Source organism: Protopterus annectens, chromosome 4.part0 (genome assembly GCF_019279795.1).
Source record: "Protopterus annectens isolate FY-2018-M chromosome 4.part0, PAN1.0, whole genome shotgun sequence".
Lineage (NCBI taxonomy): Eukaryota > Metazoa > Chordata > Ceratodontiformes > Protopteridae > Protopterus > Protopterus annectens.
The window spans coordinates 827,724,005-827,740,651 of NC_056733.1; the positions used below are offsets into that span (position 1 = coordinate 827,724,005).

General features: G+C 39.0%; 1 protein-coding gene across 1 annotated transcript in view; it reads right to left on the reverse strand.

The window, feature by feature from the left end:
- PPIL2 (peptidylprolyl isomerase like 2) overlaps positions 1-16,647 on the reverse strand; it is a gene marked incomplete in the record, with an annotated part of 2,081,325 nt that overhangs the window by 351,762 nt on the left and 1,712,916 nt on the right. Inside the window, 1 exon segment of the mRNA XM_044068775.1 lies at positions 13,621-13,732. Within this exon segment, the coding sequence (XP_043924710.1) occupies positions 13,621-13,732 (112 nt within the window).

Below are 16,647 nucleotides of genomic sequence, written 5' to 3' on the forward strand. Positions count from 1 at the left end.
CAATTCTGTTATGCCGTTACAGGACAGTGTCCTATGTGATGCATGGGCATAACCAGGAGTTTAATAGATGTGACTTGAGAGAATTTTTGAACATATGCCATACTTCACATCACTAATGTTTGGAGACTAAAATCACTAACTTGGAAATTGACAAATGTGGGATCACAAAGCAATTATATTTGTGAAACAGGACAGAACAAGAAAATCTGGAAATATTGAACTTTGTTTGAGTCCCCTACAAGTTTAACAAAGTCCAAACATATGCCGTACTTCATGTTATTAATGTTCAGAAAAATACTCAGGAAATGGGAAGAGGAGGGAAACAGTTAACTGCAAGTAAAACTCATTTTTTCTTAACAGTGTTACTTAAGTGGTGCATGATTTTCTCTGTATGTTATAAAGTAATTTTTTTCAGTTATTACTAAGTGGAATGGAGACACTAACTGTAAATAGGTGACTCTGTTTATTCTGTTTCTTCCTCCCTTCTCTCTTTCTCTTTGCTCAGTTTTAAGAAATGCAGGGAGTGCAATGCAAAAAAAAAAAAGATCTGGTCAAAAGAGAATGACAAAAGAAAAGTTAGTGTACTTTTTCTCATTCTTACATAAGGGAATGACTGGGTTAAGGCCATTAGCTTGATATAGTAACAAGTTTTAACAGAAAGCAATTAAATGAAAAATAATATTGAATTATAAGGTCGTTTTTCTAATAACCAATCCTGTACCTGGTTCTCAAGTCAAGAGCAGACAATCTGATAAAGATAATTGCTTTGGAGAAAAAGTTTTCTGAAAGCATTCAAGTGTTTTCCCAGGTGGGGGAGCTATAAAGATAAGGCAAAACCAGACAGAACTTAATAGAATCACAGGTTCTACCATGCGACTTAGCATGGATAAACTTTCTTTCTGTTTAGCATAAGTTTGTGTGTGTGGCTCTCAATTTGGAACTTTTGTTCCTATTAGGGCGTAAAACTTCAATAGCTGAAGATGTACATAGTTTTGTGTATTAAGTTAATAGGTTTTAGGGGGTACTGGAGGTGCGTGTGTATTTTTATTGGAGGGTTTTCAATAAGACAAAAAGTTCTGACATAGGCTCAAATGGACATAAGAAACAATTGTAGAGCGGTACCTTGATACTCATCATTAATTCATTCCAGAAGGCACGAGTGAAAAAATGAGTACCAAACAAAATTTTCCCATAAGCAATAAAGTAAATTGAATTAACCCATTCCAGACCCCCAAAAATCCACATTTTATAAAGCACTATATGCATTAATGGAGTTTTATTTTACTACAGTATAAGCTCACTTTTAAACAGTATAACTTCACTAATAAACAGTATAACTCCACCCACTTTTAAACAGTACAGGGAAAGTTCACTAACAAACAGTAGAATTTTAAATTTGTATAACTTTGATGGCCTAAAGAGATAGTGGTGAGGAGGAGAGATATTATTTGGAAGGAGAGTCCCCTTCCATAAAAACTTCAGCCAGCTGCCCCTCAGGGGTTCTTTCTCATTCTGTTTTCTGTCTCTTATCACCACTGAATCCTGCTCGAGACTCACCAGGTTTAATTTTCACTAGAAAAATATCCAATAATTCTTGTTTTTGCCTGCATTTCAAGATGCCTCTAAAGTGGGAAATTGTTTGGTCATTGAACAAATTAACACTGCAGCTTGTTAGAGTTTTGTCAAGGTGATATTTTTCCACATAACTTGGCACTTGCACCCATTTTGCATACATTTCTTTGATGAATGAACTGGGGACATCCTCCCTTATCACCTCCTCAACTGAAGGCAGTTCCTCAGCCACTATCTGTTGTTGCTCTCTCTGAAGCTCCTGCAGCTTCTCTGTGGTGAGCTCTTCTTTAACCTCCTCAACTAACTCCTCCACATCATCAGCATTGACCTCCAGGCCCATGGACTGCCCTGGAGTCACAATTTCCTCCACAATACCTGTTGCCCTAAACTCAGTCTCAAAGCCTACAAAGTCCCTCTGAGTTACAGCTTCTGGTCAGAATTTCTTCCAGACATTAGGGTCCGGTGACAGACCCCCCCCCCACGACCTTATCAATAAGATTTAGGCAATGGAGGATATCAAATGTTTTTTAAAGAATTCTGTCAAGGTCAACTCTGTACCGGAGGTCACTTCAAAGCACCTCTGGAAAAGTGCATTTTTGCACAGTTTTTTTTAAATTAGAGATGACCTGCTGGTCCCCATGGGCTAGATCAGAGGAGGTATGTTAGGGGGTAAGAACTTCACAGTGAGGAAGTTAAAACTCCTCCAACAAATTGTCCTACCAAGCTTGGAGGGTGAGCAGGAGCATTGTCCAAAAACAAGCAGAGCCCTTCAGAGGCAAATCTTTCCTCCAGTAAATATTTTTTCACAGATGGGCTAAACACTTCATTTATCCACTCCGTGAAGAAATACCTGGTAACCCAAGCTTTACTATTAGCCCTCCACATCACATGCAACTGGCTTTTTATCACATTATTTTTCTTGAAAACTCATGGTTTTCAATGTGGTTGACTAGCTGAGGCTTAAGTTTTAAATCCTCACTTGCATTCCCACACAACAGAGTTTGCCTTGTCCTTCATTGGCTTATGCTCTGCTAATGCCTTCTCCTCTCGAGTGATGTAGGTCCTGTTGGGCATTTTGTTTCCAAAACAAGCCTGTCTCATCACAAATGAATACTTGTTAGGGAATAAAACCCTCAGCCTCTACATACTTCCTAATCTCTTGAACAAATGATTTAAAGTACACAAAGGAAATTCTACCAATCTCACCTTCTATCTTATCTACAAACACCCAACTTCCTAGAACAAAAATACCTCCATCTTACACTCTTAAATCAAATACAAGACTAAGCATATTATATATTTCCCATTATCATTAAGATCTAAACTCCATCCCACCTCAATACTCATATCTGGTGACATTAATCCTAATCCAGGTCCAAACTCTAACTCTTGTCCCACTCTAAACTCCTCTCCCACCTCAGCCTATCTACCCTCATCACACAAACAAACCACCTTTTATTCTATAAATATCTGAAGCATTCTCAACAAAGTCTCCCAGTTTCATGCACGGATAGCAAATTACTCTCCAGATATTATTGTAGTTACTGAAACTTGTCTTAAACCTCATAACCAAGATAAACAGATTCTCCCTCCTGGCTATAACAATCCGCCTTGATCGTACTCACAAAAAGGGAGGTGGAGTGCAGATTTACACAAACCATCTTACTATTACTTTTCATGCACAGTCTATTCCATCCTTCTCCCCTGCTGAAATGATTACAGTAAACCTTAAACTTAATAAGTATACTACCATTACTATAGTAGCCATCTACATTCCACCAGGTGATAACATTCCCCTGTTGGAAAATATTCTCTCTTACCTCTCCCTGAACATCCCAAATGAAACCATCCTTCTTGGAGACACAAATGTAAATTGGCTATCCCTCAATAACCCAGGATCCCCACACCATATAAACCTATATGGATTTACTCAGTTAATTACCAAACCAACACATATCAACAACACCTACTCCTCAGGAACCCTCCTAGATTGGATTCTTGTCTCAACCCCCTCTAAATATCACAATATCACTCCTTGAGTGACCACTCACCTATAAAAGTGCTAAGATATGCACAATATCTCCCTAAACCACACAAATATATCAGTAGACATAATCTCAAAAATTTCAACTCAGAAACATTCAATACCCTTATCTCAAGAGTTCACTAGGACTTTCTCACCCAGCTCCCCTTAGATGATGCTGTCATAGCCATCAACTCCACTTTTCTGGATATCTTAAACTCATTAGCCCCACTCCGCAAAATTAGGACAAAAGCAAAAATAACTCCCTAGTTAACTAAATCTACACAAACTCATATGACATCTAGAGACAGGTCCTGGAAAAAATGGCTACATACAAAAGATCCAGCTGACCTACAGAGATATAAAGAAAAAAGAAATTTAGTAAAAAAAAGCTTGTCAATACAGACAAAAAAGAATTCTACAAAAACCCTCCAACAACACTAAAATCTGACACAAAAAAAATTTGGCACACAATAAACCAAATACTTCAACCCGGTAACCCTACCTCACCCATCCCTTGCCCTGACAAGTCACCAGTAGAACCACTTACTTCACTGAATCCATATCCAAACTTTTTAATCCCAACAACTCTAATATAAATACACTCAAATGTCCAGTTTCCTCCTCAACTACTACGTCTATAAATACTCTCTCCCTCAAGCCTGTGGCCACTGCTCTCATCAAAACACTGCTCTCTAAATTGAAACCTCTCAGTTTCTGCTGACAACATCCCATCATACGTCCTCCAAATAGCTGCACATTGACTAGCTGTGCCCATCTCTATCATTATACATCGATCTATCTCTGAATCAAAAGTACCATCTATCTGGAAACAGCTCTATACCCTACCTATACATAAAGGAGGTAACTCCAGTGAAATCTCAAATTTTAGACCTACAGCAATCCTCTCTCCTCTGTCTAAGATACTAGAAAAATGCATGCATATACAAGTCATGCACCATCTCTCTCAGGAAAACCTACTAACTCCTACTCAACGTGGCTTTAGGCCAAAACACAGCACCATATACTGCTCTCCTGTCCTTTCTTAATACTATTTCCCTGGCGAGAGATGACCACAAACATATCTCTGGTTTCTTCCTGGATCTGTCAAAGGCCTTTGATACTGTCTCCCACCCTCTACTAAACAAACTGCCTAACCTGAATTTCTCCCCAGCTACAATAGCATGGTTTGATAGCTATCTTACTGATAGACTCCAGTCAGTGAAATGGGATACTGGTCTATCCTCTCCCCTCCTAATAAAAATGGGAGTCCCTCAAGGATCCATCCTAGGGCCATTACTTTTTAACATTTTCACCAACTTACTACATACCTCCTGCCCACACTCATCTAATATCCAATACACAGACGACTCAAAGGTGATAATAACTAACTCACCCTCTGAACTCTTATCCACTACCCAGTCTTCCTTTAATTCAATGGAAACATGGCATTCAAACAATCAACTTATCCTCAACCCAAAAAAACAAAACTACTACTCTTACTCCCAAAAAAACTCATTCACATAAGGTCCTCCTTTTCTATCTTTCCCCCTCAACAATACCCCTATAAAAGTAGAGTCCAGTACAAAACTCCTTGGTGTAACAATAGATGATCAATTAAAATTTGATCTTCACATAAATAATTGTATTAGTAAAACTCACCACAAACTAGATTTATTATACAGAAACAAAACATTTTCACACAAGAAGCCAGAGTTGCTCTTGCTCATGCTTACCTTCTTCCCTGCTTAACTTACTGCTCACAAATCCTCACTAATTTTAACTCCTCTCCTCTCACAAGACTAGAGCATACTTATAACAAAATAACTAGATTTGCTAATCAACAATCCTACAAATCCCATCACTGTCTCTCTCTCTCTCTCTCTAAAGTGCTTGAACTGGCTTGAACTGCCTCACCTCCTGCTCATACAGCAACTCCAAACCATACACACTATTCTCTGTAAGCCCTTTTATTGCCCAGCCTTACACTCTGTTATCTCCCACTATGCTCCCACAAGAAACCTACGTAGCTCCTCCCAAGACTTACTATGCGTCTATAAGCCCAAGTCTAAAGCAGGGTGCAGCCTATACAGCTACCACCCCACTACCGCATGGAACAGACTCCCCCTTGAAATTCGACCACTCACACATCTCAAACAATTTAAACTAACCTTAAAAGAATATTTTAAAGGACAATGGATCTGCCATTACTCCAACCCTCCTTGATACACTCAGCATACCATACTTCTCCTGTAACTTGGAACCCCACTACTATCCTTTACTAAATGGTCTGAATTTTCTCTATTGTTTATGATTTGTATTTCTGAATTACCTGTAAAAATGTTGAATAAGTATTTAACTGAATATTTTTTGCTGCTAAATATCTGTCTGTACATGTACCATTACTTTCTGTACTATTGCATATAATAATATTAACTAAAAACTGGAGCTTTTCTTCCAGGGCCTCTTCTGAAAAAGGGCTTTGGCTGAGTCAGGCATTCCTGGTCAACAAATGTAAAATAAAATAAATAAATAGATTAATCGGCAGCTTCTTCATTGGCACAGCTGCCTCTCCATGTTGCATTACACTATGTATGCCACTTCCCTTTTTAAAGTTTTCAAACTACCCATGACTGGCTTTAAACACTTCACTACTCTCAGCACTCATTCCAGGCTTGTTTTTCAACACATCAGTATGCAACACATTTTCTTTTTCACAAATCATGGCTTGCGAAATACTATCACCAGCTAACTGTTTTTCATTTACCTAAATCAACAACAATTTTCCACTTCCTCTAATGCACATGATCTTTGTTTGGTTACAGCTTTCACTCCTTTAGCAACGTCAAGTGCTTTGATGGCTTCTGTTTCTCATGATGGTGGAGATAGTTGTTCTTGGCATTTGGTACTGTATAGTAAGGTCAGACATGGGGATGCCATTCTCATATTTCTCAATTATCTCTTTTTTCTGCTGTATCATGGTTCTAACTTTTGTTTCTACTTAGGACCCATGATTGTACAGTACTGTACTTATTTGCACAAAGAATTGCAAGCAAACACAAGAAAGTGTACAGCAGACCTGTTCTGGAAAACGTGATGAGTACCAAGGAAATGACAGGTACCAAAAGATGATTTTTTTTCTAGTCAAAATGCAACCAACACTAAATTCGACATGTTTTGAGGCCAAGTACCAAGGTACCACTGTATAAAAGATTAACCTGCCAAAAAGCACATGCATGCAACACAAAAGCTGGAACTAGATATTTAACAAAAAAGCTGTTATACATAAAAGGTGGGAATAATAATCCCTCAAGAACATGATTCTTTCTATAATTTCTTTAAACATTAATGGTCTCAAGGATAAAAACAAAAAAGAAAGAGTCGTGAACTATATTAAAAAATGTAGAGTGCAAATAGCTATGCTACAGGAGACACACTTGGAAAGAACTGAACATGTGAATTTGATTAAGAAAGGTTTTCAGGATGGCTATTCAGCAGAATACCTGGGGCAAAGGAAGATAGGAGTACTTATTAATTGCAAGAGGAGCTCCAATAGTAACAGAAGACAAAAAAAATAATGGCAGATGTGTAGTACTAAATGGCTAGCTACTGGCATGTATTTATATACTGCTATAATGGAGCTAAAGAAAATTCTGGGAGAAATAATCAGCTTTCAGCAAGGAATATTACTTATAGGAGGGAACTGGAATTTGATTTGTAATAGTGAAGATGTGTCTGGGGGGCTCAGAAAGGGAAATATAACAAAGGAGGGTAGATTTTTAAAGAAATTTAAGAAAATATTTGGCATGGAAGATGTGAATTCAGTACTAGGAATTTGTATTGAATTTACATATTATTCTCCAAGATACAAAAACTGGGCTAGGCTAGACATAACTTACATTTCACAGGAACATGTGCATTTATTCATAGTTAGACTAGGGCTAACTACCCCTGTGGGTTTCATTTCAGCCCCAATTAATTACCATGTGAGAATCAAACCCATTCGAAGGTTTTGATATGCACCCAATAACTATTTCAGATCATATGCCAATAACAACTAAAATAAAAATACAGGGTAATGAAATAAAAATTAGACACTTGCACTTTCAACTGGTCAAGAAAGTGCACCAATGTCTCCACTTTTTAAGAAGGCTGAAAAAAGCTATTCTCTCCACCTTCTACATAGGTGCAATAGAGAGCATCCTTACTTGCAACTTAACAGTGTTCAAGTTTATTCCAACAGGGAGAGTTGACATGGCAGATGCTATTTTAGAATTAAAGTTATTTACTAGAAAATTTAATTTAGATTTACTATTCAAAGAGCAGGATGAAGTGAGTAATGGAGGCACCAAAGAAATATGTCTTAAAAGGTCTAGTTTATACAACCCACCCCTAAATCCAATAATACAAGTTTTTGAAAAATGTGTTATGGAGGACATACACAGAATGTTCTCCCATGATAAAATATTTTTTTCGAACCCCACTAAGGAGGAAAGTAAGATCTTGTCTTTATTGAAGAACGGTAGGGCCATTAGGGTGATGACGCCCGACAAGGGGGGAGGAGTCGTATTATATAATGTAGAAGATTACAACAATGTTATGACCAATTACTTAACGGTGAAACTTACTCACCAGTTTCTAAAAATCAGATTTCTATTGCTTATAGGTGGATAGATTCCTACCTGGAGGAATACCTTTTGGACAATAGGATAAGTAGAGACACAATTTTTTGAGACAGTTGAATCCCATAATCCAGAACTTTTTTGGGATTACAAAAGTACATAAATTTATAGAGAACCCCAATTTAGACAGATAGTTTCTGCTAAGGATTCTAAAACTCTCCCCTTAACAGTATTTATTGATTTATGATCGAAAGTAGTAGTATCTAATATGGCACATTTGGTGAAGGATTCATGGGAATTTTGGGGTAAATTGAAACAGAATATATGGAAAAAGGAACTTTAACCATTGAAGTGGTTGACCTTTTTTCAGTAATACCACAAACGGAAGGGTTAAAATATTTCCATGATACTTTACATCAGTTTTCCACCTTATCTTATGACACAATTTCCATTGTAGTCGAACTTATAGAGTTAGTCCTTGAAAATAATTTTATACATTTTCAAGGAGAATATTACAAACAGGTCACGGGGGTGGCTATGGGAGCAGCACGTGCTGTGGTTTATGCTAACCTGGTGATGTTAGGTTGGGAAAATGATTTTATTTTTAAAAGCCCTTATTCCAAGTGTTTACATTTATATGCCAGATTTTTGGATGACATATTTATATTGTGGGATGGGAATGAGGAAGACATTACTGGATTTGTTGATTATTTGAACCAGTGTTCAAATTATTTTAAATTCACTTTTAGTTGGAATAGGGACAGCATTAATTATTTTGAACACAAGGATATCCCATAAAGAAATAGGTTTCAAGTCAAATATATTTAGAAAAGATACATTTTGTAACAGCTATTTATATTATTCCAGTAATCACCCACATTTTCAAAAGAGAAACTTGGTTAAGGGGAAGCCATCCGCATCACCAGAATGACATATAATTATAGTGAAGTGTGGTAAGAATTAGTTAAGATGACAGAGATGTTTAAGAGAAGGCATCCCGATTACTTCATGAACATAATGATTTAGGATGTTTATAATGGCTGGGGCACCAAATTTAAACCTCTGTTAAGTACTGGATTGCATAAATCTAAAATTTAGGAAAGGGAGTTAAGGTATGAAAAAGCCTTGTAATTGAACATAAGCAATATGCTTATCCGATTTGGAGTGTAGTGGAGAACAAAAGGAAGATTTTCAAGGTGAACAAAGATTTGTATGACGTACTTGAACATGGGCCAGTATTTACATTTAAAACAAGTTAAAAATTTTAAACAAATCTTTGAGGCAAGGGTAGCTAATGTTTCTTCATTCCAAAAAAAGGACAGCCCCATGTGGCATGTGTAAACAGTGTCCCTTTAGTTTGGCGAAAGAACATTTAATTTTGGATAATGGGTTATGTAGTAGGGTTGAGTTCAGAAAAGGAAATTGCTGTACTAACAGATTGATATATTTAGCTAAATGTGAAAGGTTTTCAATCTTTTATATCAGTAACATGGAAAGAGCCCTAAAGACCAGAATGTATGCACATATACATGACAGACATGAAAAAGGATATTAGCATCCTTTTTTTAACATTCAAGTGTCTGTACTAACTTTATGAGATTCAGATGTGTTATTATAGACACCATAACACCAAATCCCAAGGGTGGTGACTGGAAAACAACTTTATTAAAGAAAGAACTGATGAGGCAGTTAAGATTAAAAGCCACTACACCCCCAGGACTTAATGAGCATGTGCTGCTTAAACTAGTCCTTAAGGAAAAGGCAGCTATGGTGTAAAATTTTTTTCTGAACACAGCTTTTTAATTAAAAATTTTATATTATTCTGTCAGTTTGAATTATTTTACTGGTGTGATGATCCTAACATTATTTAAATATTTGATTTTATTTATTGAAATATTTTATTTATGTTTTTGACAAATTAATTAGGTAAAGCAATAGTTTGGTATATTTGGATAGGGTACATTAAGGGTTAATAGTGAAGAAAAAATGTAATTGCGTGATTTTATAAAAACAGTGGAGAAATGTTAAGTGATTATCTGATGAAGTATTACTTTTTGAGACAAAAGCGCTTATCGTTGTATTAGTTTTATTTGTAATTTGTAATAAATGCAATTTGACGGTCATGCTGCTCAACGCTAGATGTCTAAATCTCAAAATGCACTCGCTCAAAGTATTCCTTAAAATGGAGAACATCGACATTTGTGCTGTAACAGAGACCTGGTTCAAGGCAGAAGAAAGCACCCCTGCACTACCAGGCTACAACTCATTCCACACCTTTCGGCCCCAGAACTTGGACCGAAGCTCCAAAGGTGGTGGTGTCTCCATATTCACAAAGAATTCACACACCTCCATACTGGTAGCCCAACATAACGCATCTGAGATACTTCAGGTGCAGCTAACATTGGGAAAGACAGCGATTCATATCATAGCCTGCAATAGGTCCCCAGCCATGTCCCAAGATTCACACTCCACATTCCTAAGCACCCTGGAGAATATTAGGGTCCAACCTAACACTCTCATACTGGGCGACTTCAACTACCTCTCCATTAACTGGGAAAACTACTCATGTACCAATACACTTGCCCAATGCTTTCTGGAATTCATTAATTCCAATGCCCTGGACCAACTGGTTCTTACCCCCACTAGAGGTAGCAACATCCTTGACCTGGTCATTACTAACATGGGTGACCATTGCTCCACACCAATAGTCAACTCCTCCCTGGTTAGATCCGATCACAAGCTAATCACTTTGGAAATTCACATCCCTCCCACCCCTCCACCCCCAACAAAGGTAACCACCATGGAAAACCTGAATTTCTAGTGCTGATATAGCCATCTGACTTGGGTGGAACACCGGAGATTCGGCTTCGGAGTGTGGGGAAAAGGCTGAAGGGAATGCAGTAACCTCTGGTGATTATTGTCTGCACCCAGGAATCCAATGCTATTGTGAGCCAGGCTGAGTGGTGCAGAGAGAATCTTCCATTGACTGCATCCAGAGGTACGCAATCAGGCCGCTGCTCAGGAGCGCTGGTAGGGTTGTCCAGAAGAAAAATCTCTGGAACCCTGGTTACGTGGACCGCCTCTGCCATGGGAAGGGTGTCTTCCAGATGAGTTCACCCCTCTGCCTCGGGGGGAATACTCACCACGTGTGTCCAGAAAAGGCCCTTGGGTCTTCTTTAACCACATCTTTCCACTCCTCTGATTCCTAGAGTAAGGTTGTTGCAGAGTGGAAAAATGCACGCCCACAGCAGAAAGGGTCTTCTCGTCCTTTTCACACCTGGCTAATATGTCTCTAACCTTTGGGCCAAACAATGAAGTAGCATCAACCAGAGCATTGACAAAGGAAGACTTAAAGGGGTCCACAAAATCACACAAGCGCATCCAGGCGCAACGCCTAATGGCAATGCCTGTACCCACTACTCTAGACGTCTCTTTGAACAATAAGCCACATAGACAAATTTGAGATTGACTTTAGGGTGGCAAGCTGAGAGGCAACCTTATCTCGAACTGCATCAGACACTGCTCCTGCAAGGGTGTCTGAAAGCTCAGTTATAGAGTCCCTTTGGAGTCTAGTGAAGTTTGCCAAAAAGTTCAAGGACCGAATAGCGAAGGTCGATAAAGCAAAGACCCGCTTCCCAAATCTGACCATTGTCTAAGACTCTCAGTTAGGAGGATGGATAGTTGAAAATCTGACCATCATCCACGACTCTCGGTTAGGAGGATGGATAGTTGAATTCTCTTTAGCGAGTTCCTTTTCATTGGCCGCCACCACCATGGCATCCACTACTAGAACCTTAGACCAATAGGGCTTATCCTCAGGTGCTGAAAGAATTTTGTCCGGTCTATGGGGAACTGTCTGTATGGTGTCAGGACCCTTCCATGCCTGCTGTATGATCAGTTTGATTAGAACGTCAGCAGGCAGGGTCACCCAAGAAGTAGATGGCTGGGCACGAAAAACTTGCAAGAAAACAGATTCCTCGGAGGATGGGTTTGAGGGCTTCCAATCACCCCTCTGTTTTAATATTTCCAGGATGTCTCCAATGGAGACATCTTCAGGGGGGTGACCTTGGGGACCCTTTCCCTTCACCATAATCTGTATCCTCAGTGACAGATTCTTCTGGAGAATCCAAGTGATTCTTCTTCCACAATCTCTTACAGGGTGGCTCCTCAGGGGGAAGATCTGAGGAGGACTCTAAAGAGAGGGGCGACCCTGCGCACTAGGGTATCTTGCTGCTCTTGTGCCCACTGTCCTGATGTAGCAGACGGTGGCAGCTGCAAACCACAGGGAACAAAAATATGTCACTCCAAAGGGGATGGTACCAACTGGAAGCCTGCTGAGGCTAGAGCTCTCTCCATAATCTGGAAGGCAGGCCCACCCAAAAAGGGATGGGAGCCTGGAAATGAGAGACAACCTCGGAACCAGGGTCACACCCTGCTCCGATGAGCTGCCCCCTAGAGCAAGAGCTGTGAGAGGACTTGAAACTGCCAAGGAACTGAGAGCTGTAGACGGCACCATAGAAAAAATTGGAGACAATCCAAGGATCCCGGAACTGGCAGCCAAATCTCAGTCCCGTGGGTGTGACTGTTCCAATGGAATCAAAGACCACAGAGTGGGATCCGGTACGGTGGTGAGATCCACCGTCAGTACTAAACCTGTTGGCACCGGGAGCATTGAAGCAATGAGGACCTGGAGAGAGGGTGAAAGAGGAATATATGTAGGAGTCGTGCGACAGTAAGCCTCTGCTCTGGGAGGGAGGGAGATCCAAATAGGGTGCCGGGAGGTCTCTGACTGCCAAGATCTGATCCACTAAACTGACTACATCCATATCTGATAGACTCCTGGAAGAAAGGATCGACATCCCTTAAGGAGATTCAGGCCTTTCCACAAAGGGACTCAGCTGTTGACCCAAGAAGGGGTCTATTGAAGGGGAATATCTAGTCAGCAATGGCTGACGCATCCTATTTTCTAAGTGGCAAATGAGATCCGAGGTATTGGGAAGACAGGCAGTAATGGGTAGAGCCTTAGCTAGAGAATTTTTGGCTGGCACGAGCTTTGTATAATGGCTGAGTCGGTTCCGAGGGTTCGGAACCAAACCCATCAATCAAGAATTAATGAAGACTGACAAAATCAGATCATAATTTAGGAAGTGAACATCACACCATCCGCACTGCAAAGTTTCTTCTTGGTTTGATCAATACTAAATGCATACAGGTGTGTGTGTGTGTGTGTGTGTTTATGTACATTTATACATACACACAGATATATATATATATATATATATATATATATATACATACACACACACACACACACACACACACTCACCCTCACACACACATACGTAAACCGTACACCCACACACAATCAGAAACATAAGGAAGGTAAAACAGGTCTTCACTTACAACTGTGACTTGTTGGTGTTGGGTCCAGAGTTTGCCATACTGAGTATTCCACGTCCACTGTGCGAAAGGTTGGGCTTGAATTCATCTTTGAATGGTTTTCCCCAATACGACTCTCCACCTGAAAAAAAAAGCATTACTTCTAAACAGATAAACAAAAAGGTGGGTTATTTAAGAAACTGAGTCAAGTGTCATGTCTTTTAGGTCACAGCTATGCCATTTGCCTACACATCTTTTTTCCACTAGAGACAGAATTGACAAATCAGATCATGAATATGAAGGGATAACTGGGTTTACTTATTTAATTTAAATTTGTTGACTGGGAGAGGAAGGACCTATCTGAGGTTCAGCCTAAGAATAAAACAACAGACAAAACTATTTACGATAGCTACAGCAGTAATTCAAAGAAGGAATATGTAAGCTTGCTGCTACCAGGTGTGATTAGATTATACATTCTTTACACTGCTTAGCACTGGCACAGTCAAACAATGTACACATACCATGTTTTACAGCTACTGGAGACGATCACAGTGGTACAGTAAAAGTTAAAGGACAAGAGACGATAGTTTAGAATGCATACAAGATATGTAAAAGGCTGAGCAGAATTTGTTTTAGTTATGCATGTACAAGATGAGTGTTTAAGGACAATTATAGCGTGCAGACAGCATAGGAAAGGAGGATTGAAGAAGCAGAGTGGGAAATATACTGGTAGGTGGACAACTAAACTTTTAGCTGTGTATTTACTAGATGGGCGTTTAAGGACAGTTATGGTGGGCAGAGAGTATGGTTAAAGAAGAGAATGAGATGGGAGGTAGCGGGGTTATAAAAGACTTAGGGTCATAATGACATATTTCTGTAGTAGTCATTAAGAAAGAATTAGAATGTAAACTGCTCCCACCCAGTTCACCAAGAACTAAACACTGATACCAAAAAACTTAAAAAGACAGCAATCTAGCACCAACCATTAAGAATCCAATTTAATAATCTGAATATGGCATCTCGGAAGAATGTGTACCCCTCTGAGATGCCGGCATCATGGACTTTGTTAAATAAGCTGTACATTTTCCTGTGTGGGAAGTCAAAACAGGGTTGTCTTCCCACAAGTAATATTATTCAGTCTAATACAACACAGCATTCACTAAATGCGCATTATTTGTTCATTTTAGAGCTGAATAAAATGCTGATCCTCCCAAACTAACAATGAAGGAATGGTCACCAATGTCTTATATGTCCACTACAGGAGCATGTTTTATATTTATGTGACATGCCACTGTCAGCAAATCACCTAAAAAGAAAAAAAAACATCAATTGTTTCCTGCTACTGTTACTACTGGTCATAGACCAAGATTTATACAATAGAAGTCACTGAAACAAAGTGGGAGGTATTAGTTTTCAGCAAACCAACAAGGATTACAATGCCAGCTACTGTGTCCCACTGCATGTCATCACTCTAAGTAACTGCATCTCCATTTTGAGCCCCTTCCCCATCAAAAACATGCACCACACTTATGATCTGTTATTAAACTGGGTCCACACCTGCTGTGTTTACACTTTCAACAAGAGAGCTTCCCTTTCATGAAAATCACCTTTCTGTCTTACATACCCACCAGTTCAGGAGGTGACCTTCAAAATCTCATATAGCAGAAATCTAATCATGAATTTATCAGCCTCATCAAACTGGGATAGCCCCCCCCCCCCAAAAAATAAAAGTATACACAGCTCTTCCTTTAACCTTTCCCTATTATACTTCCTGCCTCCTGAACTTCCCAGTAGCTGCTCTCTGCCTCATTTTCCCTACTACTGTTCCTTTCTGTTAGCATTACACTAGCTACATGCCTCCTTATATTTGTAGAAATCTAAATATGCTGTTTCCAGGCACCATGACACATTAGTTAAAGATGCTTCTTTTTTCACAATAAAGAGCTGGAAGGTTTTGTTTAACAGTATTTTAAAAAGAGGGGAGGCACCAACATCCTGGAAAAAAGCTGCAGCTGGTGTAATACCTAAAGACGGTAAAGACCCATCAGATCCAGCTTCATACAGGCCCATAGTTCATACAGCAGCTGCTGTTAAAAAAAGGGATAAAATTAGTAGGGCATATAAAATACAGCAAAATAACTATAAGAACCAATCACAGGAAGTCAGAAAAGATTGAGAAAAAAGATCAGATAAGCAATTGACAAAGAAACAATGGGATGGATTTATACAGGGAATGCTCCCAAATAGCGACAAAATCTAGAAACTTCATGATTTATGCCTGAAGTGTTTGCACTGATACTTTTATAACCCAAGCAGACTCCACGTTTTCCCTCAAGTAGGTGACAACTGTTGGAGGTGCAACTAAGATGAAAGAGGTACCTGGGAGCTTATGTTCTCGGGAATGTAATGAGTTGGCAGACTTTAAAAATTCCCTACAAAATACAGTCAGGAATAATGGGCGAGAACATGAGTGCAAACAAGGAAATGATTTTTGTGAGCTGAGATCTGAATGCCTAGATATATAGTAAGGCCTTGTTAAGTTTAATTCTGGTGGCTGCCAAAACAGCAATTACTAGAAAATGGAAATCAAAATATAAACATACTATATTTGAAGTACTGAATACTGTAAAAGAGATAAAGGAACAGGAAGAGGGATCTTTAGAAAAGGACAGAGGTAAAATTACATAGAAAAAAATGGAAATTGTGAGAATACATGGAGAACAATGTTTTGGAGGAGGAATGAGGTTTAAGAGAAGGCACAAAATGAACGATTTATGCAATGTTGCTTTGATTATATGGTGTAAAACAATATATGTGATGCATAAAATTTGTAAATCTGAACTTAATATGGTTTAAATGCTTTTATATAAATGTTAAGTTTGCCTATGTCACAAATGTGTCGTCTTCTCAATCTGCAGTTTTGTTTCACAGTGATGTGTTGTTAAACAGGCATGGATATATTAGCCTGTGAAATAACTATCCTCATTGTAGCATATTACTACAGCCATTAACAGTTTGACAAATGGAAAGTTTCTAGCCATCCTAACAGGA